We start from the raw sequence: 27,274 nt of genomic DNA, 5'->3' as shown, positions 1-27,274 counted from the left end.
AGCAAGAAGCAGCAGAGCTCCATGGCATCATGCTTGCTGTGTTTTCCCTGTAATGGGGATGGCATCAACTGTCAGTGAAGCAGACAATCTGGCTGCGTGTGTCATTCAGACTTGTTAATGCTCTTCTTCTCATCTGCTGGCTTTCCCTTTGGTGCTGAACTGTTACTAGAGCCTTGGAAAAATCTGCTGGGTCTGGTGTCAAACAGTGTGGATCCTTTCCCTCCAAATGCAGAAGATTTTAATCTCATCTTAGGTGTGTGGGACAGTTATTCTTTACAGCAAGTTTCTGAAGGGGCTGATGAATATTTGTAAACCCTTAAGAAGAGATCAGAGCTATATTCTGTAGCTTTATCTATAGAAGTTCATACTTGCTCTTTCTGTCTCTACTTCACATCAGCAATTCACATCAAATGGAATAGGGTTCAAACAGGTCATATCTAACCCCAGCTTGTATTGGAGTAGCTTGGCCAGCCAGGATGGACCTCAACTGGTCTCTGAAGGACTGGTAACTGCAAGTGCTGAGCTTTTGCACTGAAAAGAATGTGGGAAGGGGCAGGATGAAGGAGAAGAATAATGTCCTCTTATCAGTACTCTGAGATGTTGGGAAAGAACTTCCAAAGCTGAAGATCACAGTGTATAAAGGACAAAGCACTTGCATTAATGTTTCACCTCCAATTTGTACAGACTAAGAAGGACAGTGCTTTTAGCCAGGAGAAGTTGGGTGAGGTCCTCCAGACAGTAGAATTTAAGGCTAGAATGTTCAATTCTGAGCATCAGATGGATTGTCTGTGTGTTGGCAGGCTGAACAGCAAATTAGTCCAGAGATGCAGAGGATGGAGGGCTTTGCTTGCTCTCCATCAGCTCGACCATTTCTGTCAACCAAAGCAAGGTGTCTTGCTCCCTGGAGCCCCTAGGTGATGGCTGATGCCTCTCATACGGAGACAAAGGTCCACCTGGAGCACCCTGGTCTAAAATCTTCCACCCTGGTTTTAAGGAGTGGCAGGAGGAGCTCATTCCCAGTGAACTGGTTGTAGAGCGCAGTGCAAGATGGCTCATGACTCAGTGACATCCAAGCGCTGCCCACTCCTGCGCAATGTTTTTGTGAGTAAGAGACTCATACAAACAATCCAGGGTTCCTATTCATTTTCCACCACCCCCCCAAGGCAGCTTCTGTGAGGCTGAGCAAGTCTGGCTGCATCTAAACCTGTCTTTGTTATTGCACAGTTTGGCTCTCTTTCATCCTCTCCTCTTCCATCGTGAGGAGCTTTCCTCCATCCCTCATTTTCCAGCAGGCAAGAGCATGCTGATGCTCCCCTCCATCCTCTCTTGTCTATTTAAACTGTAATGTTTTAGGAGCAGGGACATTAACCCTCGTCTGGATTAGCATTGCTCTAATGTAAATAATATTAGTTACATTATAGATGTTTCCTTAATTAGAGTTCCTATTTCTATAGGCATTTAAACACCTTGTCTCCTCATTTGACAGTTATGTTATTTGATTTGTGTTCTCCTGATGTGGAGATCAGTACAGAAACCCTTTTATCTCTTCTGATGAACAGGTTTAGCCTATGATTGGATTTGATTTTTTTTTATCAACATGTGTAGGGAGGAGTCCACAGATATCAGGTACAATTTGTGTAAGGTGGGATACGGCCATAGAATTTGAATGGAGGTTAAATAACATGGCAAGAAGCAGGGTTTTAATCAGTGGTTTGCTGGGATTTTTTTCAATGCATAAGGACAAAGCTTTTCAAAAGCAGGAGGAAAAAAGAGCTGGCCTGGGTGATGAAGCCTTTTGGGAAGAAAACTTGGCCTCCCTGTGCCCATTCTCCTGCCTTTTGAACAGGACACATTAGTATTTCCCAGTACTCTGAGGGAAACCCACTCATGAGAAGGTTTACCATAGAGGATTTTATCAGAGAGGCTTGTCTTGGCAGATGGCTGTGTGTTTTAAATTTAAACAGAGAGGCATAAATAGCAGAAAAGAAAAGAGGGTAGTAAGAAAAATATTAAACTGCCCAGTGCAAATCCTTGGGGAACTTCTATTGCAATAACTGACCTCCCATATAGCACCATTTATTTCATACACTGGCAGCTTTATAGGTGCTTCTACAGCTACAGACAAACACCAATTTGCCAGTGCAGTTTGTTTTGATAACTGTTGTTTTCAATAAATCTATATTAAAATCAAAGGGAAAATTAAATAGACCAAAGTCAGTGGCACTAGAGATAAGGTAGAGCATTACTACACAGGCCTCTTCAGCTGGAGGAACTCTCTACTGCCACTGTAGATCACAGGTTTGATGAATTTTGGTGGTCTCAGCTGTGCTTTTTTGACAGCAGCCAACAGACCTGAGAATATCTTGGGGGGGGAGTGGGAGTGAAGAGAATTTTGATGTTTCGAAGCTCAGGTGCTTCAGGGCTTTAAGTAAGAGGTTTGGGTGGGAACACACTTTTTGCTCTCAGAAGGTTTCTCTTGGGTTTCAAAGGATGCTTGCAAGCATAGAGGTCAAGGTCTCCAGCCTTTGGACTCCTCTTCACTGTCTCTGAGGACATCTTACACATTCCCATCCCTGTGTGGCAATCCATACAGCTGGTACCTGCAGACTGAGAGCACCAGGAGAGGCAGGAGCTTCCACTGATCCCCAGGCAACGTGCAACTGGGATATCTGTGCCTAAGGTCTGTGTGCATGTGGCATGTCTTTCTCCTCCCTGCTCCTGATAGACGAGGTGTCTCCAGTGGCAGAAGGGGAAGTCCTGGTGGAGGAGAGGGAGGAGGGAAGAAAGAATAGAAACTCCAGGGAGAGAGCTTGGAAGGAAGGAAAGAAGAAAGAAAGGAAGGAAGGAGCAAGCTGAGGGAAATGATGGGAGGAAGAGAGAGGCTGGAAAAGGAAAGAGGGTCTCCAAATGCTGGAGAGGAAAGACAAAGAGGCAGAAAATAGAATAAACAGAAGGACAGATGATGGGGAAATTAAAACAGTGTAGACAGAAGGTATATGAGAGCAAGGGTCTGACTCTCAGCCCCTTACACCAGGGAGTAACGCCTTACACCCTTTACACACCTCCCTCCTGGTGAATTTAACTGTCCTTTGGAGGTGCATGTTTCTGGAGAGAGAGGAGAGACCTCAGGCTTGATGAAAGGAGCCACTTTGGCCAGGAACTCAGGAAATACTCTAAAGACCTGGCCTCTGGACACTTGGAGCAGCAGCAGCTAGTGTTAGCCAGGCAATTATTTAGTTTCTACAGGGCAGTTGACAGGATATTTAGATCCAGAAAGTTCTGCATAGTGCTGAACATCACAGCTGAGTCCAAGCAAATAATGAACATAAGAGATTTTATGGTAGAGCAGGTCAATTTTATTTTTTTTTTCCAGCAGACCAGTTTTCTACCAGAAAACACTGATTGGAGTAACAGAAAACACTTCCTAGGGTGTATCAGTATTATCCAAGCTTTTGCTGAGAAATTAGCCAAAATGTTCATATGGTTTCTTTTCCTATTTCCTTTTGACACTATTGTTTTATTCCTGTGTTTTATTCCCATTTATACCCTTTTTGGTCCAAGTGCTTGGCCAAAAACCTGGGGTCTCTTGAGCTGAGGGGGAGCGCGACACTCCCTGCGTACAGTATTTTCCCTTTGTGAAGTTTTGCTTCCCTGCCCACAGCAAGAATCAAGCCACCACTGATGATGGGTTTGTGCCAGCCCATCTTCCTGCCAGGCATCAGCCTGGAGCTAGTTCAGGTTTTTCCAACAATCATGTTCCCTGTGCTTGTTGGGATCGTGCTGGGCATGGCTCTTCTTCCCTGCTGCCCTCATCTCTTATATCTATCTTTTAATAGCACATAATTGAAAAATAGTTGTCAAAAGGCTGTCGTCCCCCAGGATTAGGGCAGGGATCCTTGTCCTTCCTTTTATTTGGTTTCATGCAGAAACTTAGCTGCTTTAATAGGATTCTTAAAAAAAGGGTGGAAAATATGCCTGTCTATGTAATATACAGCATAAGGAAACATAACAGTGTGGTGTAATGGATGGTTTGGACTTCCAGAATTATAGAATAATAAAACAAAATAAATGGCAAAGTGGTAAAGTGAAAAGAAATACATTATTTTTATTTGGGAATATGTCATTAAATGAAAAAAATCAGAGAGCTAAACTTTTTGTCCCAGCTTAGGTCAAAAATCATATTTTTTGAAACCTCAGAATTTCCCAAGGGACACGAATTCCTTTATTATTATTTTTGGCCAGCTGTCTTCCATATGACTGCCCATGAAAAGTATTTTATCTCGAGTTAAAATCCCACACATAAAAATGTCTCTCTACCTTCCAGCAGGTGTGCTTGTCCTGTGGGAAGATTTGCTTTATCAGCAATGTGTTCCTCCAGGAGAAACACTTAATTTTAAATGTTTTTTCCATTTACACTTAGAGTTCAAGACACTTAAGCAGTGGCTCAGTATTGGGTGGCCTGTGCAGGCCTCAGAACCCTTCCTTTATACACTGCAACCCTATTAGCCCAAACACTGGCAAAGAGATTTTGGTTAAGTGTTTTTTGTTGTTTTTTAAATGTCCCATTAAAAATGTTTATAATGTTTAAAAATGTCTCATTTCACTGCTGTTGATGCCCTCACTTTGAAATACAGCTTTCCCATGACGACATAGCTGTAAAACACATTCAACTTTTTATTTTTAAGTCTTTTTTTTTACTAGTTAGCAATGGAGTTTTGCTATAGCTATTAAAATATAAAGAATAAACTGCACCCAACTGTACAATATTTTTTACCAGCATTTATAGTGACAATATAAACTGTGAGGGTTAAGCCTGGGATTGTTTGTGGATGGCATTGGAATACCAAGATTAAGTATATAGTGCTAGCACAAGGGTTTTATGACATACAATAGTGTAAAAATTGTATTTCTTTAGCAAATTGATATAACTGTTTGTCCTTTTTCTTTGTACTTCTTGGGTTTGATTTTTAGGAGTGAGAGCTGGCAAAAGCATGGTAGAATGTTCAGTACAGCTCCCTTGAATAAGAACTGTGTTGGCACCAACAGGGCATTTCATGGTGCTGTAAGTAGCTGGTTTCTTAGTTCCCACCACTCCTCTCAGGAGGTGATCCCACTTTTTAATGCATTGTAGCCTTGGGAAATTCCTCCTGATGTTTTTCTTCAGCCAAATGTCCTGTGGAAATGCTCCAGTCAGTGGTCATTTTGTTTTGTGACCTGGTGCTGATGCCTTCCTGACACACGTTGGTAGTTTTTGTACCCATCCCACATACAAAAGGAGGATAAAGGGCAGAAGGTGGATTCACTGGGCACTTTTCCTCATTCCTCCCTACCCAAGTCACCTACCCAGGTGTCCTCCTGCTTTCTGAAGCATATACCTTGGTGACAGTTTCATGTCCAGCACCAGGCCAGGTAGTTGCACCAGACCCCTGTGGAGGGGAACCACGGGGGAGTGCAGCCCAAGCGACAGTTTCTCTTTGCTTTGCATTTCATTGCTTCCTCTTGTACTCTTGAATAACATGGGGTTTTTTTTGGAGACAGGACCATCCTGTCTGGCCAGTTTTGTACAGTACCTTGTGTGTTCAGTCAAGGTGAGGTCCAGCAGGGACCATTGTGTCCAAGTCAGCAAAGCACAGGCTGGAGAAATGTCATGCTCCCATGTATCAAACCCCAGAGCTTTGCCCAAATCCAAGCTCTAGCAGAACTTCTGGGGGGATGTCCCACCCTGATTTGAAATGTCCAAGACTCCCTGGTCCTCTAATAGAGTCCAGACAAGAGCCACTTTCTGATGTCCTGTTTTTCTAATGCACTTTTTTTATTTCCTAGCCTGCTGAAGGCTGTCCCTCTCACCTCTGTTTTAACTGGAAAAGGATTTCCACCCCACGGCCCTGATTCCGGCTGAATTAATGGTTTTTGAACTGAATCAGCACATTTGAAGTTAAAACAGATCCCCACTGAGTCTGTACATTTTTATTACTGTGCAAGGACTGCTTAAGAAAATAAAAGGAACAGAAAGCCCTGAGAGTAGACCACCCTGTTGAGGGGGGAAATACAGAAATCAAGCATGTTTATATGGCTGATATTTATAGGGTCAAGTGACAAATATTGTACGAGATCTTCGAGTCAGGCACAGGAATACCATGTACCAGTCTGGGTGCTTGTATTCAAGAAAATTGAATTCAAAGTGCAGCAGGTGCAGAGGCCTGATGAGATGGTGTGGGAAATGCAAAGCCATGGTGGTGAGGAGTCACATGAATAAAATGGTTAGTTTAGCCCAGTAAAACAAAGATGACAAAGACAACTGGGATCTGAGAGATGCCTGTAAATACACCAGGGGAGAAAAAATCCCCACAAGTCAAAGTAAAGGATAATTTTGCCTGAATAAATTAGTGTAAACTAGCTATGAATACATTTTTTTTCCTGAGAATTAGAGGAAGTTTCCCATTTATCAGGCAGAGAAGACCAGAAGAAGCCTTCTACTTGGGTTAGTGCGGGCAAGTAAACAAATGTATTTGAAGATGGAAGTTGGTAAATTTACTGGGATGTTGGATGGGAAATTCTAGTACAAGATGGAGGGGAATGGCTCAGTATCTCTGGGACTCCTTTCCTGGCCTACACGCCTACATGCAGATTGCTTTTAGGATCTGAATTCCTCTTTTGCTTTTCCTGTGCTAAGGACATCAGCACCTTTAAAATCTCCTGTCACTGTCACCCAAAAGCCCTGTGCTGCATTGACAAACCTCCTGGCCCCACAGAGCTGCTGTTGCTGCTCTCCCAAATTCATCAAGGGGGTCACTGTCTAACAATGAGACACAGTTGCTCCCACTGGAGTTGAATGAGCTGCTTTCTTTCAAAACACCCTTTAATTGAGAGCTAGGAATAGCTTCCCATGATGACAAGCTGTCATTAATATCATTCACCAGACTGATATCCCAGTGATAGTATATGGGTTTAGAGGAAAAGGGAGAGAAAAATCCTCTGCGAACAAATGTTTCAACAGAATACATGAACTGAGCTGTGGTCTCAAGAATGACAACATGAATATAAAAATGTGTGTTGTGAACATTGGTATTCCCTTAAATATGTGTTCACGTTGGTTAATGAGTCCCACCGGTGGCATTAAGAACTGAAGGATTTGGGTTGGCATGTTATTAACTTGTTAAGTAGAAAACAGTGATACAAGACTACTTGCCATGTGTATTATAAGACGTTCAAAAGTTGCATTCAGCATAAGCAGATGAACAGAATTAAAGGAGTTGCCTTTAAAACGAGGTGATGTTTCTTTCTGCCCTAACCATATAAAATCCCAGGGTTTTTATTGCAGCTGTGATCCATGGGCCCTGGGGAAGGAGGCACCAGAAGCAGGGCTGGTTGGTGGAACACTTCCTCCTCCTCTCTACTGACCCAGCAGCCGGCAGTGACCTGATACTTCATCTTTGGTTAGGGTGGGCCTTTTTTTTTCACACGGAGGATCCCCTGGAGCTGCCACATGGGTTTGGAGGGACGGCTTGTTTTGTTTTCTGCCTTAGCCTGCTCCACGGTTGCTGCATCCTTGTGAAGCCCTGTCCATCTGCCAGCCCAGAGGTGGCTGCATGTCTGTGCTGAATGAAAGAATGCTTTGTTAAGAAACTGTCAGGGTTTTAAAACAAATAAAACTTACAGGTAACTGGAGACCAGGCTGCTGCATCTGCTGGCAGCAGCACAGGGGATGCAGCCATAGGAGAGGGGGGCAGAGCTGGAAGCTTTGAGCTGCCCTTTCCACCCGGTGCTTGATGACAGTGCTTCGTGTAAATCAGGACAGCTCAGACACTGCCCCAGCCTGGTCCATGTTTGCTTCGGGCTTCTTGTAGCCATCCCAAAATCTCTAAAGTAGGACATGCAATTAAGACACCAGTGCTGCTCCTGAAACATGCTCACCTGCTTTCAGGCTGTCAGGGGGCTGATTCTCTTGGTCCTGAGGCAATGGGGTAGCAGGACTGGCATGGGCTGTGCTACCAGGAATAACTAAGGTGACCCCGATCAGCAACATTCAGCCCTTTTGCACCCTTTTACCCATCTGCATGACCCAGTTTATGAACACTGTTTGACAAGGGCCCCATGGCACTTGTTCACCTTTGCGTTTCACAGCTCTGCCACCAACTGAGTCCCTTGGCAAGGGGAGCTGATCTCAGCAAGGATGCTACAGGGTCCATGTGCATCAATGGGGAAGCCATAGGATATCTACTGATCACCCTCATTAATTTTTACAGAAGCCTGGAGTGAGCCAGATTAATCTATAGGTGACATTTTCAGTGACCTGCAGTCTTAATTTGAGACATACACACTCACATAAGACAGGCTCAGATGTGAACTCTATAGAAAGAGTGACAGTATTTAGCATAACATGGGTCTCCTCAAACTGGTTTAGGTGCCTTCTCCAACAGTGGATAGCTGTGCCAGGAAAAGAAGACCTCTTCTGAAAGTGCAGGTGCTGTGGGCAATCACATTTTTGTCCTGCAGTGTTTGGAGGACAACTTGTACAGATCTCAAGAGGGTCACTGAGGCTGGCAGAAGCCAGGATGTGGCTCCTGGTTATTGCAAATGCTCATGTGGGAAAAGATATTCCCCCCACAAATAAAAAATATTGTTAGGAGAAAATCTCCTGCTTGCTGTGCTGCCTGACAAACCTGGGAAACAGCACCAGGTGTGGCTGATGAAAAAAATGACATACAGACATCTCTGAGCTATTCATTTTTTGTTTAGACTGAGGAAAAAATATTTTCTACTGCTAGATTCAGAGGTCAGCAGTGAAAAGGCCTCCTCTCTCAGCCTCCTTGAAACACAGGAAGCCTGCAAGCCCAAAATTCCAAGCTTTGGGGTTACAGTGTGGTTTCAAGCACGTCTCAGCCAGTTTCCATCCCTGATAAGGAGGAGCAGGGACAGATTGCTCAAGGAACACCACAGTGCAAAGGCCCTCAATTTGCTCTCCTGGGCTCCTGGCAAACCACACATCAGTCACCAAAGGCTTGACAAACCACAGTGATACAGCTAAGCTTAGAAGTAAAACTTCACATTATCCTTGCTTATGTGGCAGGCTGAGAGATGCCAAATCTAAGAGGGCTTAAAGGAACTCTTTCTACTATTAAATGGTTTGCTGTTGGTATTTTGTTGTTTGGTATTTTTTTAGTTCTGACATGGTACTTTCGTGATTCAGGCCTCCCAAGTTCAAGGCTCCATACAAAGAGAGCAAAAAGATAAATTCCAGGCAGATCCATCCAGGCAGGCAGGAAAGTGTGAGCAGCCTTGCGTGGAGCAGCAGTCAGAGATCCCTGCACCCTGATGCTTTACCTTTGTCCAATATTTTTAGACACAGAGCCAGAGAAAGGCTTAAGGGATGATTTGAAAAGGACAGCAAGATGATAGGGAGGTAGGACTGTTCCTGCCTGTGGGCACAGGATGGATGAGGTGGCTTCTTGGATACCTTGCAGTTCTGTTTATGTAGGTCAGTGACCCTGAGTTTGCTCTTAGCACATGTGTGTCTGGGACAGTGCAGAGGAGCTGCTGGCTTGTCATCTGGAGGCGTGAGTTAATGTGGGGGGCAAGGAAGGTGGCAAAGTGGGGAATGTCCCCAGGTAGTACGTTCTCCTTGCAGCTGCACTTTCCAAGGGTTACAGGCGGGGCACTAGGCTACAAATCAGTTATCATTGCAGGCAAGTCCTGGTGGAGGGTGCCAGCCACGTGTGTGGGGAGGAGATGCCACAGCTTGGGGGTGTTCAGCAGAGACTGGGCAAGGTCCAGGCACGGTTTTAGGATCAGAGAGCTGCACAAACGCAGAAGACCTGGAAGCCAGACTGATGTCCAAGCAGGGTGGAGGAAGAACAGCTGCAGGCTTCCAGCCGGCTTAGACGGGTCGCAGATACAAAAGCGGGAGGAACCACTGGCCGGCATCAGCTGCGGTTCCTGAGTAGGTTACTCCTACCCAGGTGCCTTTAAGATTGACAAGGAGTTATAAGCACCAGCAGCCTGACCCAGCACGAGGTGGGGCAGCCCTGCGAGCTGGGGGAGATGGGTGAGCTCTCCGGGGGGGCTCCTGAGGAGCCCCGCACCCGCGGGCAGCACTGCCCCGGCGCAGGGGACGGGCCTCTGCGCTGCAGCCAAAGCGAGCGCCCGGCGCGGCGTTGCGCTTGCGGCTGGTGCGGGGTCTGCTGGAGCCGCGGGGTCTGCTGGAGCCGCCGCGCCCTGGCCGAGCGCAGCGGGGAGGCCCGAAGGGACGGGCAGGGGGGCAGTGGGGACGCCGCGGGGGGCGTCCCGGGGGGCAGGGGGGTGCTGAAGGGGTGGCCGCGGGGAGCACCGGGAGGTGAGTGGATGGGGGGGGACGGAAGGGGAGGCCGCTGAGCACGCAGCGACGCGGCCTTCGCGGGCCGGTGCCCGGGGACCCGGCGTCGAGGCGCGGCCACGCGGCGGGCGGGGGCGCGGGGCGGCGCGGCGCTGCCGAACTACAGCTCCCGGCGTGCCCCGCGCCGCCGCGCCTGCGCAGGAGGGGCGCGGCGGGGAGGAAGCCCCGCCCCCGGCGGCGGCGGGCGCGCGGCGGTTGGGCGGCGGCGCTGCCGCTCAGCGCGGGGTCGGGGGTCGGAGTGCGCGGAGGTGAGCGGCGGCGTTGGGGACTCGTGGTGCGGAGCGTGTGCGGGGCGGGGGGCCGGGGCCGGGCCGGGGCGGCCCCGCCGCGGTGGGGGGAGCGGTGCCGCCGGGCAGCGGGGGGCGGCAGGGCCGCGGCGGGGCCCGGGCGGCGCGGGGGCCCGGCAGGCCTGGCTGAGGCGTGGGGCCGCCGTGGCTCGGGGCTGGAGGCCTGGCCCGGGGAAGGGGGCGCGCAGGCTGGGCCCCCGCGGTGGCAGGGCCTGCGCGGGGTCGGCGGCCGGGGGTGTGCGGGTTGGAGAGGCGGGGCGGGGGCGTGGGGAGGCCGGTGGGAGCGGCGGGCGGCCCCGGGCCGGGGTGAGGGCGCGGGGCAGCGGCGGGCAGGCGTGCGGCGCCTCGGCTGGTCGACGCCGGGTCCCGGCTCCTCTGGCGGAGCTCGGGGCTGCCGGGCCCGCTGCTCCTCGGGAGCTGCCTCGGGTGCAAGTCTGGAGAGTGGCGGTGGCAGCGGGTCCCCCGGGTCCCAGCCGGAGCGGGACCAGTTGCCGTTCGGGCTTGAGGAAGGGAAAGCCCTGAGTTCCTGGGGAGCGGGGGTCGTGCGGGGTGAGCTGGAGGGAGCAGCCACGGGCATTTTTCATGTTCCATTTGGGATGTGAGGGTTCCTAGAAAGAGGGAGTAGGAGGTTTGACTTCTTTATTTTTTTTTTCATTCGATGAGACTGAGCTGGTCACCTGTCTTAGATCTTGAGGCTGAAGTAAACTTGAGAAAGCTTATAACTGCAGGATCTGTTTACTTGTTTTCAAACTGGTATTAGGAATTTCTTCTCCATTTCTTGCTGATGTACTGTTACAGGTGTTTATTCTAAACTGAGGTATATGAAAAGGTGTTGTCATTTACTTCTTATCTTCTGTCTTTTACAAGTCCTGTGTCTGGTGGATTTATGTGGTCATTGCTGGCCTGTTTGCTAATAAGCCTGATTGTTTGTTTTACTACTTCTTTACTTATCTCTTTTCCTTATCGAGCTTTTGTGTTCAGAAATTGGTGGATTGACAGCTGCTGCTGCTCAGTCTGAACTTTTAATATTCTTTCAGCTGTGATGAAAGGGAGCAGCAGGTTTTCTAACAGGTTAATATTTGCACTGTATCATAATGGGAGGTGCAGAGGGCTCCAGGCAGGAACAGTTCAAAGGGCTGGTCCCATCAGATGCTGTTAGACAGTAGTTTGAGGTTTTTTATTTTGTGTGGGGGTGTATTTTTTTTTTAGTGGTAACATTCATTTATTTTATCCTTTAGTTGCTCATTGCAACATTTTAACAATTTATATCACTAGATGTTGGCATTTTAACTTTTATCTCCAAGAGTGAATTATTCTTAAAATAAGCAATGCGTTAGAAGTCCCAACTGTTTACTCTTCAGTGTGTAGGCTTGGGAAATTTGATGTCAGATATTTTTGTTTCCCTTTTCAAGCACTGTATTCTGGCCTTTACAACTGAGTTTTCATGTTAAGTTATAGTGTAGACTAAATGCTTGCCTTTTTCAAAGAGTGGTCCTTTTATAGATCTTGTTCCTCTCAAACTTTGGGTTGCTGTGTATAACTGGTGTGCTCGGGTTTTGTGTGTGAGGTTTTAGGGTTTTTTTTTGAGTTAGTGTGTGTAGCCAGATTTGAGTGTTACCAAAATCCAAAAGAATAAACCCATTAAAGCATTAAAAAGAAAATGCTCCTGTGCTTGATGCTAAATAAAGAAGTCCGTGGACTGAGCATACACTGATATGACCTAAAGTTTCTGCTCTGCAGTTGAGAGATACTTAACTTCAGTTTAATTCCTTTAGGAGGCCTGAATACAGCTGTTTTGGTGCTTATCTTGCTTTGGTTCTGTTAACTTTGATAGCCTTTGATTTCATTTTCTTTATATTACTTTTTTGCCCCCTTAACTCTTGTAAATGGAGTTCTTGAAGGAACTTAAATGTGTGAAGTTTTTGTACTTTGCCACTGTGTTGATCCAGTAGCCACCTCCAGTAAAGGGCCACAAGACTGCAGAGTCTGATGAAGTTCAGGTACACAGTGTAGCTGTTCACCACTGGGGGTGTACTTCCAGGAGAGCCCGGAGGGCCATTAAGCAACTGTGCATTTTTTACAAGTCTGTCCTTGGATCTGAAGCACCTCTTATTGCTGGAAATGGTCATCCCAAGGCTCCTGGTGTTTTACTCTAGTAAACAGACCAGCATGGTGCAGTGGCAAACCAGTGGAGAAGAGGACAAGTGATGGCTCTCAAAATGTAACCTAGAGCAGAGGTGCTGGTGTTGCTGCTAGACACCATTTGTCAACTTTTCTCTCCTTTTAGAGAAGTTAACCTGTGCTGGCTAAATGCCAGCAGAGCAGTTGTATTCTCTCCAGTTACATTGTGCAGCTAAAAAGCTAAAATTCAATCCCAATTACAAACCAGATTTTTCACTTTTTAAAATTATTATTTTATTTTTTTAATTTCAGCTGTGTTTGTTACAGTTGTTGCTGCTTTTGTGGCTAACTATTAGGGTTGGTAGCTTCCTTGGCTGGTTTTCTGGGCTCACAGGCTTGTGTGGAAACCATGCCCCATTGCTAGCCTGCTTGGACCATTTGCCTGTCTACCAGGACAGAGTTTTGGCAGGGTACAACCTTTCTTTTAAGACTTCTGGAACTCATTTGTGAAAATCAGAAGTGACTAGTGTATTGAGCAGTGTAAGTGTTGTCTCCCTGAATTCAGCCTGGGATTAATTTGGTACTCTTGAGGTGCTAACCTTTAAGTTCATTTTTCAGATAAGCAAGGTGTGTGGCTGTATAAGTGATTTGAACAACTTTGGCATTTATGTGTATGAAAATCACGTAATTATGTGTTCTATAGTCCATGAAATAAAGGGTGACCTGGTATGTCTCCTTTCCACTAAATTACACCAATATGCAATAGTTGCTTTAACTGAAGAAAAGTGTAGTAGCTACAAATCTCTTACTCCTGGCTCCAGGAGCTCTGCTGTGATTTGAGGGCACTGAAATGCCAAAAATTTTAGCACTTGCTCCAAAGACCAGGGCTGGGAAAGCTCCGATGAAAACTAAGGTACGTTATTTTTTGACAGTTAATGGATTGTCCATTGGAACGAGCTGTCTGAAGGTAGTGGGGAGCCTCCATTCATGATGCTGCAATTGTAGGCCTAAACTTTTCTGAAAGATGTTAAAACCTTTGGGCTCAATTCAGGAGTAATGATATGGAAACTTTGTGGCCAACATTACATGAGCTTCAGACAGGATGATCTGATGGACTTTCCCACTTCAAATTTTGTGTGTTTATGCTGCTAGAGCCAAGATATCTTTTCCATTTCCTGCAAAGTGACACACCATCCAGGTGTCTGTATCCTGGTCCGAGTATGTGGTTTGGTGAGTGGCTGAGCCAACCAGTCGCTCCCAATGGCTTGTCTCCCTCCTGCTTCTGCCAGCATGGGCCCATCCCTTCCTTGGAGCTTTGGCACTCACCCAGCCTGGCCCTGAGCTGATTTGTTTCACTAAACCAGCAGGAAGCTATCTTATTTTAATAGTGTGTTTTTTTCTGGATGCACTAGCCCCTTTTATAGATTCCTGTGGTTGAATTGGCTCACAGAGGGGCCAGAGAAGCTCGGGAACTGGTGTAAGGTAGTTGGGAGGGGAGCAAGACCAAGAAGGAAGGACAGGTCTGCCTCTTTTTGGCCTCCCAGAACTATTGGTTTGGCTAACTCCATTTGTGTAGCTTAACCCTGACACATTTTCTAAGGGCTCCCACACAGAGGAAGGAGAGTGGACTAGAGGTTTCTTGGTCTGATTCTCTGCAACTGTTCTCTTCATTATACCAATTCTCTTCATTATACCAAATCTACTCTTCCACTGTGGCTTTCCAGTCTTGCTGCCTGTGCCTCTGTTGTTGCTTCTTTGTTTTAATTTTTGTTGTTTCTTTCCTCTACATTTCCTCTAAGTGACCAGTTCTTTACTGTGTGGAATTTCTTCAGACTTCAGCTTAGACCTGTTTTGTCTATCTGTGGTTACTTTTGGAGAAGGTTTAAAAATACACAGCAAAGCCTGTCTTAGGAGATGAGTCAAGGAGCTGACAAAAGTGGGTTGCCTAGCAGAGATGGCCTAATAAAATTGGAATGGAATTGTACTGTGCATCTTTGGGATGGCTCCTGGGTGGTCTGCTAGGACAAGTTCGTGTCCTGCTGGTGTGGAGTCTCATGTGGGTTTCACTGTGTTGTCAAGTGAACTGAGATGTGTTTGTTTCCCAGGCTCGTAGGGTGTGATAGACCCAGCAAGTGCCTCCCTAACTAATCAGCGCCGCTGCCTCACTCATTGTGATCTCACAAGCCATCACGTCTGTGATGTCACAATGGAAGAGATTCTGGTGCTCTGACGTAGCTGACATATCAGCTGTTGACATATCAGCCAAGGAATACAGCGGGAAGAATGAGCTCAAGAAATGGGAGAGATCTTCCTTTACCTGAGAGTGCCCTCCATCCTTTAGTCAAGCCGTTCTGTGTTCACTTATCCCTTCCCATATAGGGAGAAGCTGATGCCTGTATAGAGTGAATTATTTTCTTTAATTTACCTACCAAAATGCACATATATCCCACATGAGCAGTTGCCTGACTGGTCTGGTAACCTTCATTCTTCTGTGCTGTTACCCCCACTTGTTATGTTGCATCTCATTTTAGACTGTAAGTTCTTGAGAACAGGGACCTCTTCGTCTGTGGTGGGAAGAGGCTGGCTGCGATTGCAGAGTGCTGTAAAAACAAAGTGATTAATACCAAGTTGTATCCAGGCTGAGTAATGATGGGACAGTATATAGGCATCCCATGGCAATGCTCTGGGAAAGTTATGTTACAGATTTTCCAAAACATGGGCTTGCTTGTCTAGCAGCACTGTGGAGACAAACCCAGCCAAAAATGAAGGGAGTGCAACCATGGAAGTGGACTGGATTCATGTTCAAGGGATGATATTGTGAGGTTAACAAATTAAAGAAGCAAATTTATCTGTCTAAAATCATGTTACATTATTAAAACAGTTTTAAAAGCTTTGTGTTTTGTTGTTTGTTTTACCTTATGTATTTTTTTTTCCAAGTTTGCATGGTGACAGTGGATAAGCTGGTTTGGTTCTTAGTCTCTCATTTCCTGCCTTGCAGGCTAGCCAGGTGCTGTCTTTTGGACTGTAGTCTGTCTGATGAAATATTTTGGTTTAGGTTAAGGTTGATTAAAAAAAAAATAATACAGAGTTATCTCTATTGTTCTTCAGTTACGTCTTCACACAACTGAAATATGGGCTCACATTTGACCTCTGAGTATGCATTTGAACAGCTACCAAAATGGAAGTCCTGCATTTTTTGTTAGAGACTGTTCCAGGTGTTGCTAAATGTATGCCATTTTGTTCTGCAAAAAGCATCTTTATTATCCTTTCTTTTTTACTCTTTATACTTTAATAAAATAAGACACTATACTTCAATAAATTAAGACAAACCTGACTTACATTTTGGATTGTTTTTGATTGCTTTAGCCTTGAGCTCTGTCGGAGGCCAGGAGTCACAAGCTGCCCCTACCCAGGCTTTGTACGGGGAGCCAACTGAAGCATGCAACTCCGAAGGCTCACTTGCTTTTACTTTTTAATTTTAGCTTGTCTTGTCCTTTAGCTTAGTGCAGGGTTTTTTATTTTGGTTGTTTTTTTTAATATGGTGGAGAGCTCTATTGGCATAATGAAGTAATTTAATGTTTAAATGGATGCTCTTGTAAAACATATTTCTTGGGTTACTCCTCTAACCTGAGTTTAGGTGTTTGTCTTCTTGCCCTCTCCCTGCATCAGTTTAGCAAACTGGACAGGGAAGGGGAATATTTTTGGGTTAAAGGCAGGCTGCTGTAGTTATGTCTTCTCTTGCTGCCAGGTGGTTTTAATTGGATGTGGTTGTAAAAAGGAACTATTAATGTTATGTGCAAAGAACCCACTAAGCTCAAGGTTGTAGGCTGATTGGTCTCTCTTGATGAGTTTGAACCCTCTGCACCTTGTGTGGTACACATCTCTGTGTACAGGAAGGCTTTGGGGCCTTCCTGCAGGTGGGGGAAGACACTTGGAATGCCCTGCTGGCTTTTTTTAACGAATGTCCCTTCATGTGGCAGGAGCTCCCTATCCCATTTCTTTCCTCTCGTGGTTGTCACTAAGCAGCCTGCCCAGTGGGAAGCCTGGAGCATGACAGCCACTGGTGCAGTTTCTCTGCTCCAGCTGACACTTGCCTTTCTCTTGGCTTTCTTTACTTGCTGGTGATCAAACTTGTGCTTTAGTATCCTGTGCTTGGGCCATTAAGGAGAGCTGTGGTCAGCCTGAGCTTGTCATGTTGCCTGCAGCTGATAACCAGAGATAATTTTTGTTTAAAAATATCTTTAACAGACAGTTGCTGATTATAGCTGATGTGACACGTGGCGCATGCTGTTACACAGCACATAACACAAACTTTCTCCTCCATCTGAACCCCACCACATGTGGCTGTTTTCCAGGTTATTGGGTGTTGCAAATGTAAAGTGCTGTCACATTTTCCTGGGTCTGTGTGCAATCTGTCAAAATAATTCCTGAACTCAGCCCTAATTTGTGGTCCCATTACATTTTGTATGTGTCTGTGTAAGGAGCTGTGTGATATGAAATATTAACCCGGTAGGGTTGGATGCCAGATGAGATAGTTTTCACCATCTGAGATTATAATCTGACCCTGTGTGCATAAGAAATACATGTGTTGTTATATATAGATTTGGAAACAATCACTAAACGTGTGGAGTTATGTTTCTAATTTTTGAAGATGTGTTGCTAACATTGTTGTCAGTTGGAAAAAAATATGGGATGACTGGTGCTCTGCATTGTCATAGTTGCTATAGATGCTTTGCATGACTTTTAATAAAGTGTGGTTGTTCACCAGCGATCTTGTGCTCTGTGGCACTCTGACCTTGCCAAAGAAGATGTGAGGTCTTCCCAGGGCACCTAAAGCAGTGGCTGGGTAAACATGAGGTTAAAACTTCATTTGGCCAAAGGTGCAGTGTTTGCAGTGGAGTTGGTCTTATTTGTGTGCCACCTGTGCAGGGGAATTAGCGTGCAGTACCCCACTGGTGCACCTTTGCTCAGAGCATTGCTCGCCCTGCTACATGGGAGGATGGGGAGGGAGAGAGGCTGCTTTTAGGATGCAGAACCTGATCCTGTCATCAGACATGCATCACCTGCACAAATTGTTACTGCAAGCAGCACTAGCTGTTGGCTGTTATTTCCTTCTGCTAGTGTCCCATGGTAGCCGTATGACACAGACCTGCTGGGGTCTGGAGTGGTGCTGCCATGTCCACATGGTGACATGTCTGAATCCTGCCAAGATGGCTGGTTCTCCTTTGTCGTGTGGACTTTGTGGCTACAGGACCTCTGCACATGGTGTGGGCCAACCTGAAGGTTCACAGGGCTCATGTCCGATGCCTTATTCTTGCTGATTAAGATACATTGGAGAAGTACTGATCTTGTTGTGTGTAGGTAGATGAAGTATGTTTTGTTGCCTGTGTTTGATATAGGGGTTGGAGTCTGCCTGCCTTCTCCACTCCAACTGTATGTTTTACTTTATGCAGTAGGCTAAAGAGCAGGTTTTACTGCAACCAACTTACAAGCTGCTTTATTTTGAGATACTATATTTGCTGTGATGGGCCTTCAGATTCATAGTTGGTAGCTTTAAGATTTAAAGCATGTATACCTTAAATATCTCTTATCTGGGGCAGGTTAGAAGTGAATATAACTAAGTTCTGTTTGGCTGTAATGCATTTATTAATGACAGCAAAAGCTGTAGATGGAAAAGCAACTGGTCAAACTGAGCCTCTTTAGGATAAATGCAGTGTTGGGCTCTTTGTTGTGGCTTTGTAACATGAATTTTCAGGTTTTTGGATACCTGCTGCCTAGTATGCTGCTTTAATAGAGCAAGCAGCCACCCAAAACCTGAAAGCCATAAGATGAGGATGCATTCATGCCATGGAATTGGCAGTTTGAGCACTGACTCGGTCCTTAAACATCTCAGCTCCTTTGATTTTTGCCTTTCACTCAAAACCTTAGAAAGGGAAGGTTACCAAATGCGTGTTTACCTGAAGCACACAACCTGCTCAGCCGCAATTATCTCCTAATCTGGTCCTTCCAAGTTTCTCTGGTCTCGCAGGTAAATACAGATTTAGCTGTTTTTCAAGGCATATTATTTACCTCATTAAGTGTGTGTTTTGGCACGTGCATTATTTACCTGCAGGACTAACGGGTGGGAGAGAGCAAACGCTGTCTTTTGTGCACACAGCAATGTTGTTTGTGGGTGGTGAGTCTTCCACTTTGCCTCGTCCTTCTTAGCTCCCTGTCTTGTGGCTGGTGCTCCCTGTCCCTCTCAGGAGAGGGAAAAACCAGGACAGGTGCAGGGAAGCTAGGCTCTGAAACTGGGTGGATGCCGTGGAGCTCTTGTTCAGAGCCATAAGCTGTGAGACCAAATGTGGGGATGGATTTTAAATCTCTATGTAGTGAGGTCAGTGTATGTGTATGTTTAGAGAGGGGATACCCATGTCCTTGTTCAACAGGACTGGGTTGTTGAAATGCACTTGTTTTGCTGTTGGTCACTGTACTTACCCAGCTGTGTAACACCTCCGTGAGCTGGCCTTGAACTCTCATCCCAATAAACTTCTTAACAGCCCAAGGCTGGCCCACCTTGGGCAGTCACAGTTCTGTCAAGTTTTTCCTGCATTGTTTTAAGCAAGAAAGGGTAGGGTGGATATCCAGGCAATCCCATGTGGATCATACAATTTGTTACATTTTTTAAATGGAAGCATCAGAAGGTGATGGCTGTTTGATGTATTTATTTGGGAAGGAGGCTGCAACCTAGAGAGTTCTGCTTGCTTTTTGCAGTCCCTGCAGTTGACATGTGGGTTTATTAAACCAGTATCCTCCTCTGAGAAATACCTGAAGTAAGAAATGGAGTATGGCACTAGAGTCACATCTCTGAGAAGCTTTGTATACAGAGCAAAGCAGAACTTACCAGGGGAGGAGCCTCCCAGCCACCAGATGTGTGGATTTTTAATGGAAGTGGGAGGTTTCAGTGCAACTAACAGGCGTTTCAAGGCCAGGCTGTTTGGTTGTAGTGTTGATACGTGTATTGCTTTATTTCTTACCATGTAGCATTGTATATGAAAAGGTGAAAGGCCTTGTCAGAAATGTCAGTGGAGTTTAGACCAGATTTTCTATTTGTAAGTGGTTTGTATTGTGTTCTGCAATGATAAGGTTCAGAGGCAGGGGTGTGATCTGGTGCTTGAAGCCACAGCTGTGCTGTGTCTCCTAGCTCTTTAATTTAGAGCCATTTGCAGAGGTTAATTTCCAGTTGCCCATGATTTCAGATATGTTGAGCTCAGTCCAAATGTTGCCTGTTATGATTTGGGCAGGTTACTGTGTTATTTCAGGTTTGTGATGCTGTAACCTCCACTGGGAATCCCAGATAAAATCCCTGTCAGAGGAGGACAGTGAGGAGATACTAGCAGAGATGAGATCTTTTGTGTGCATGAGTAACATGAGTCTGTCTTCAGTTTCAGATGCCTCTGGATGTTCAATGATAGCACGTCTCCATACTGGAGCAGCAAAGTTTTCCCAAAGCTTACTTCCAAGGGCAAGACAAGCTGTGTGCTCCCTCCTCCCGGCTGGTGTTCTCAAAGGGTACGACTCCATCGTAAGCAAGAAACTGGCGTCCCACGGCTTTGGAGCTTCCATGGCAGCAATGTCATCCTTCCCTCCACAGAGATATCACTACTTCTTAGTGCTGGATTTTGAGGCTACATGTGATAAACCACAGATTCATCCTCAGGTAAATAGTCAATCCTGTTAATTATCCTCTTGCAAGTTGCTGCTGCTGTTCTGAGAGGTGGAAGGAAAAAATACAGTGCCAGCACACTCATTTTCTCTGGTTTGTCCCACCTCCTTCCTGTCCTTACCAGTCACCTACTCTTTCAGGAGCAGTGCCAGGACTGTTTAGTGGGAATGAAGTGAAGGAGACTGATTTCCATCAAGGAAGTGACAATTCATGTCATCAAAAACATCTTTAAGTCGTGTATGCTTGTCATCTGCCTGAACTGGGGAGGGTCTAAAAATTTTGGTCGTGAACCTGCATTAGCAGAGTACTTCTGGCAGCATTGTTTGATTCTGCAAGGAAAAAGGCTGTTGGTAGTCAACAGCTTTTGGAAAATAATAGTTTGGATGATATTAATGTGTGCCACATAATGGTGTTACTAATAGAGATGAGCAATAGTTTTGAGCTGTCTGATCTTGCTGAAGTTGTGTTGACTGGGTATTAATTCTGGAGTGTAATAAGACAGGGATAGTTCAGGTTCAGAGAGATTTTCGAGTGCTCTGCTGCTTGAGATGTACAGAGATCCAGATGAAGTACAGAGGTTTTTCTGCAGTTCTTTCATACTGGAGCAAAGCATATTAGTAAATACATCTTCAGTTGTCAGCAGAATGAACCTAGGGTTTCCATTAAAATTAGAAAAACATGCTAAAAAGAAAGAGACTAATGTTGATGGGTAACAACCAGAGAATTTCTGAGTCTCTAAACTGAACTTGGGCTTCTCACCCTCCTCTGCTGAACAACTGTACTCTTACTGGTATTGCCAGTGGTATACACTGTATCAGAATAACTTCCGTTTGCTGTGTTTGGAATACAATAGAAGCCAAGTTGTTTTGCAGTGTGGTATCTCATTGCTGAAGTGACTCGATACAGTGTGTTCATTTCCCAGTGCAGCTGTGGTTTCCCGTGGGCTGTCAAAGGGATGCCACAGGTTGGGATGAAATTTGACTCCTCTCCAGTAGTGCCTTGGTGAGTGGCACCTGCCTCTCATATTTGCTGAAAAATGGACAGCAAATTCCCTCTTCTTTTGGTGGGTCTGTATCCACTTGTGCTAACAGGGACTTAACTGCTCTCCAAGTGAGATGTCAGGCTATTACCTGCATGCTCTGCCTCGGGTGCACAGACCTGTCAAAGCTGTAAATCGGATCTACCTTGTCCCCTTGGATATGGGTTAGGCCTGTGCACATTTTGATGCAAAACCATGATGCATGTGGAGGTAGTTTACAGCTGGCAGTAAAAAGGAGCATGAGTGGAATATGATTACTACTGTTTTAAGGAGCTTTGTCCCCAAGTCCTTGCCGGGGAAAGTAATGGTCTGGGCCAGTGCAGCTCTGCTATATATTTTGTTGGTGAGATAGCACCTTAAAGGTGGAGATGTTCTTCAGTGTTGTTTTTTCAGACTGCTGTGTTCAGTAGCTATCTGCATCATATTGTTTGCAGAAAAGGCTGTCAGTCCCTCACATCCTCACCAACAAATTAGTTTGACAAATAAAAAAATGGCTTTTGCAATGTGGGAATTCGTGTAGCTGGAAGGTGCCTGCTGGAATTGGGCAGCTTTATAAAATGAGACTTTAGTTGATGCGTCTACCTACATTTTAACTTTTTGTTGTCCAGCGTGGCTTTTGTCCTCTTTGCTGCTGGGCTGTATGTCACTAAGAGCAAACTGTGCTGTGTATTTCAGCAATTTTTTGTGCAAGGTTTTAGTAGCAGGGTCTTTTCACTGGGGCAGTGGTGGACAGGTTTTGGAGGTTTGGTCTGAGGACAGACCTGAGAGCTAGGAATGGTCAGGTGTGGATCTTCACTGCAGTTGTGATCCTTTTTCTGGTTTTGTTCTAATACCTGCATGAATAGGAGTCTATATATGATGAAATTCAAAGGTATTGGGATTTGATGAGGAGGCTACAATAGAGCTAAACTGTGGTCCAGGTTACTTTATGTGGCATGCTGTAAATTTAGCCAGCTCAGCCCAAAAGTCTTGCAGAGTTTACTTGCTACTGTGCAGCACACTTTGCATTTCTCACTAACTACTCTTCAAAATATTCTGAATTCTTACTAGAAACTGCTGAAAGAGCTGTCTTTTTATCTGCACTAAGGTGTGTGCCTGTCACATCTGCTCCCCCTCCCACTGTATTTACTTGTGCTCTTCTGCAACCAGCAGCTTCACTGGCTTGATCCCTGGGGCTGTCCTTCATGCTCATTCTGGAGCTCTGAAGACTCCTTCATTTCCATTCCCTTTCACATTGCCCATTTTCCCGCTGAGGGCTCGTGGTGTGGCCTCTATAATGGGGATCAAGGAGGGTTGAGGACAGTGGTATTCCCATGGGAAGTGTCTGCATCATTGCTCCTGTGCCTGGGACTGCTGGCTGAGTGCCTTGTCACTGCTGCCCTTTGCTTTAGCATTTCTGGGTCAGGCATGGAGGGTCCTTCATGTTCCCTGCCCTACACCCACAGAGGAATGGTAGCATCCTTGCAGTCCTGACTTCTGATAGCTTTCAACAGCTATGCCTCTAAATCAAAGTACATGTTTATATGCGCAAAGCAGGAGCTTAGCTTACGGTTTTTTTATGTTTTTGAGTAATGAGACCATTCCAGAGAGGGAAGAAGGTGTGGGGTTTAACTGCTTTGCCCCAGAAGGATAGATGGGAAAACCTGAAAGACTAAAGGCACAGACTGTTGTGTAGTGTTTTAGCCAGCCAAAGGTCAGTAGGGGTTGGCAGTAAGGAATGTTTATGGCTGGCCCCTCACATCTCTTTAAAGCTTACCTTGTGCGTTTGGGATTTGATCCAAAGCCCGATGGGGTCAGGTGGGAGCCATCTTTTCTGTGGAGGTCAGTGGACCTTGGACAATGACAGTGGGGAGTGTGCTTCATTTTTTAGCTCTAACTCTGTGACTTTTTTTTCCATTTACTGTCTTGCTAAGAGTTTTTAAGTGCCTGCTGCTTTTATACGGTCAGCCTGTGGAGCGGGTACATATGGTGCTTTAGCCACACAAGAGAAGATGCATTAATAAGTGTGAGTCTTGCTCTTTGTCCCTTTGTCCTTGTATACACCAGTGTTTATGGTGGTCAGTGCTTTCAGTGACTGTTGAGGAGCTCCCCAGGCTCAGATCCATGGCTGCCTGTATCCTTATTTTGTTAATGCTGTGAGTGAGTGTGCCTCTTTCAGTCAACAAGCCAAGTATCTTGCCTGCAACTTCAGCAAAGTGGATGGATGGTGGTGATTTTTTTACATATATGAAACCTGAAGGTAGGAATCAGATCTGTTCAAAGTTGAATTTTAAATTGGGCTTCTACAGAGGATGTTAATTTCTGCTGTAATCTATTAAAACCATTTAAATGAAAAATAATACTCAAGTTTTATGTCTGCTGCCTGGAAGTGTAAAAGAATGTTAGACCCCTGAACTGGCAGAAGGAACTAGATGTAGGAGTTGCTGAGCTGCTAAGTGAGCTTTTGGTAATGATGAAGTTGCTTTTTTTATGTAGGGTTTTTTTTTTTACAGGTACTTCACCTCAGTGTCTCACATTCACTCAAATTTGATAATCAGTTGGGAATTAGAAATTTGCCTCTTCCAAACTCTCTGTAGAAGGAAGATATGAAATGTTCACGTCTTCTAATTGCTGAAGGAGGTTGTGACCAGACTTGGAAGATAAATAGTTTACAGATTATATTTTCCTTGTTCTCTTAAACAGCACATTTTAAATAGAAACATATTTTGCTCTTTTTCTTTAGTGTATTCTATATGTCAAGTTGGTTTAACATGCATTTTGGTTGTTATTTTGGGGAAATTTTGAATCACAATCTTTCCTGATTGGCAAAAGCATGTTAGCCATTGGGAGCCAGTCTTGCTGTGAGATAATAGGAAATACAAATGCACAATAAGGTGAAATTTGGTTCAGGCTGTGTTTCCTTGAGGGCTGGTGTAAAAGAGCACTGAAGGTGTTTTCCTCTAAACATCTGTCTTGTGGTTCTGGCAGGTGCAGCTGGAGTGGCTGCAGTGATTGCTGCCTCCCTGCTCTCTGTACTGCTCTACCTGTGGTCTCATTCCCATGGCAGGGACAACTGAATGTTGTGTGTCTGATCCTGAGCCGCTGTGGTTTACAGACTGACCTTGTGATGGAAATGGATGTTGATATCCACCAAATTTAGGCCATAGCAACACATGTGTGGTCCCTGCCGAGCTCCGTGCTCAGGGTGAGTAGATAGGGGATGGGCAAGCTGCTGTGGGAGCTGTAGCCTGAGCTCAGAGGACTTTCTAGTAGGAATAGAAACCACAAACTTGCTGCAAGGGTAGATTATGGAGGGACTGCTGGTCTGCTGGGAAGCAGGCTGTGAGGTTTCTTCTGTGTGCTCTTCAGTTGGTGCTCTGTGGAGCCTGTATCAAGGCAATCCTAGCAGAAGGCTGGGATGGGAATGCAGAGGGTGGCTTGCAAAGTAACGGAGATTCTCAAAGTCTTACCCAGAGGTGAGTAATGGAGATGTTCCTGTGCCTACCTGTTCTATCTAGACATCCCCAAGTAGCAGCTTTCTTCTTGCACAGTTTTTGTGTGGCTGTTAAGCTCAATGCATTAGAAATCACCTGCCAAAACCTTTATTAAGGAAGATCATCAGTTGCTGAAAAGTGAAGAAATTCAGGCTTGTTTCCCATGGCAACTTTAACTCAGCACTCTTGTGCTAAGTATTACAGTGGAATATTAATCTGCAATTACCTGTCTTCATGCAGCTTAGGCTTGGGTGTAGTTTCAAATACCTAATTCTCAAATCACCTTACAATGTTATTTTGAGAGAAATGCTGTTAAAATTACATGTGACACCGTTACTTTTTTCTTTTTACTAAATATAAGTAACAAATAAATATACATTTATCATCTCTTTGCCAATTTGGTTGTTAGGCCATTCTTCTTATGTCAGAATGCTTTAAGTTCCTAGAGTGGCAGTAAATAGTTCATATAAAAGCTGTTGCAGATGGGTTTTACTGTTCACATGAATTTTTTTAACAATCTTTCAAAAAAAAAAAGCTTTTTGAGGCCTTGTAGCCAGTTCCTCTGAGCAGTTAAAAAAATTTTGTAAAGAATATCCATAACTCAACATCCTACAAGGTGCATCTGAAATTAGAGATGCTGTTGGTTTTTTAATCATATTTTCCATATGTCATGTGCTGCATTGCCATTCTGTTGGACTGCCGGGAAGTCTTTTTTTTTGACCAATATGGAGAATTAATGCCTGTGTTTTAAAAGATGTAGATAGAAGACAAACACTTCAGAGAAGCTTCTACAGAGTCTGAGACACCAGGTGTGGTGTAACCCTCAAAAGCTGCATTATCCACAACAGTCATTTTGCTTTGGAGATGTCCCTCATTCTCCCAGTAAGCAGGGACAACCTTGCTCTGACCCATATGAATCTGACAGGGCAGGTTATGGCTTCAGGCAAGAGAATTAGCTGTATTTATTTAAAACCTGATGAGCTGGGGAACATGAACAGTTACTGAACCCAAATCTCCTGGAGAGCACAACCATAAGACCACCATGCAAGACACCTGTTGTATGAAAAAAAAAATTCAAAGCAATTTCTTATTTAAAGATATAAACCCAGCATTATTATAGCAACAAGCCTAAAATACCAAGGCACTCAGGTGGCCAGTTGCTGCTGTCCTAACCTGACCCAACCTGCTCAGCTTTCGGCTGCTTATTGACAGGCTGGTGAGATGACTCCTTTAAAGCAATCAGTCACGTTGCCCTTTCCCTCACAGTGTGTGGAGACCCCACATCAGTTACGCATCCCGGCATGCAATTCCCCACCTGTGCTGTTTGAACACTGTATCCTTAGCTGTGCAAACATTACACATCGTTTAGGTGACAAGTTGTGAAGTTAAGTAGACTTGTTGTTACAGCAGAAAGTAGTTGAGTGGCAGTCAGCCTGAAAATAAAAGATCCAGGCTAGCTCAGGAATGTGCAAGGGCTCTGTATTGTGGTTAAAGGTTTCTTCAGCTCTCTCTAAAGCCACTGGTGAGCCGCTGGAAATGTTCACACCATGTGCATTTCTGAAGTGAGGGGAAGGGGGCCACAGGTTTGTATGTTCACTGCTCTTGTCCTGCCATGTGCACAAGCCTGAAGGGCGCAGGACACGCCTCAGTCTCATGTTTTCTTCCCTTTTGTGCCAAGCTGGCTGTGCAACCATTCCTGTGTTCTCTTTGGTGATCTGTGCACTTGTTAGTTGGCAAAATAGCTCTTGGTTATTTTGCTTAGCTCATCTCTGCCAGGCAGAAATGCAATGTCACCAGCAGCTAGTTGTGGTGTTTGTAAAACCCTGGGTATTTGTTTACATGCACTAGCATGCCCTTTCTACCCATCCCAGATGTTTTAGTGTTACTGGGAACATTGTGCTGCTCTATCAGGTGAAGAGGCTGGGTCTTGAAATTATTTGGTAATTCTGCAACAAGGACTGCATAGGCTGGTTGCCTGTGATAGGAAGGAGCAGATGTGGAAAAGGATATAGTGTAGTTGTCATCTTGCAATGCAAGGGTAATACTTGAAAATGTGTGTATGCTCTTTATGCCCTGGTTTGAGTACTAAACATCGCCCCCACTGTCAAGCTTAAATTGTTGTCTTTGTCAGTGGAGACTTTTTTGGGTGCTTAAATATATTTCAGTAGAGCTTGAACAAACAAGTTAAAATGTCTGGTCTGTATTTCTCATCCCAAATGTGGAAAGAGGAGGGAGGTTCTACCTTATTCATGATGCCTGGGGGCTGCTGGAAAGATC

The 27,274-nt window shown here is 45.2% G+C and overlaps 1 protein-coding gene across 3 annotated transcripts in view; it reads left to right on the top strand.

Moving 5' to 3' along the window:
• Positions 1 to 10,543: 10,543 nt before the first annotated feature.
• ERI3 (ERI1 exoribonuclease family member 3) overlaps positions 10,544 to 27,274 on the top strand; it is a 131,729-nt gene continuing 114,998 nt past the window's right edge. Inside the window, exons 1-2 of one of the 3 annotated variants that reach the window (XM_051624670.1) lie at positions 10,544 to 10,620; positions 20,205 to 20,479. In XM_051624670.1, coding sequence (XP_051480630.1) covers positions 20,228 to 20,479 — 252 coding nt within the window. In that variant the 5' untranslated portion in view covers positions 10,544 to 10,620; positions 20,205 to 20,227. The other 2 variants (XM_051624671.1, XM_051624672.1) reach the window with 2 other exon arrangements.

This window comes from Apus apus, chromosome 7 (assembly GCF_020740795.1).
Source record: "Apus apus isolate bApuApu2 chromosome 7, bApuApu2.pri.cur, whole genome shotgun sequence".
NCBI classification, from domain to species: Eukaryota; Metazoa; Chordata; class Aves; order Apodiformes; family Apodidae; genus Apus; species Apus apus.
Note: the sequence above shows the minus strand (reverse complement) of the source record. Positions and strands in the feature narration are given on the sequence as shown.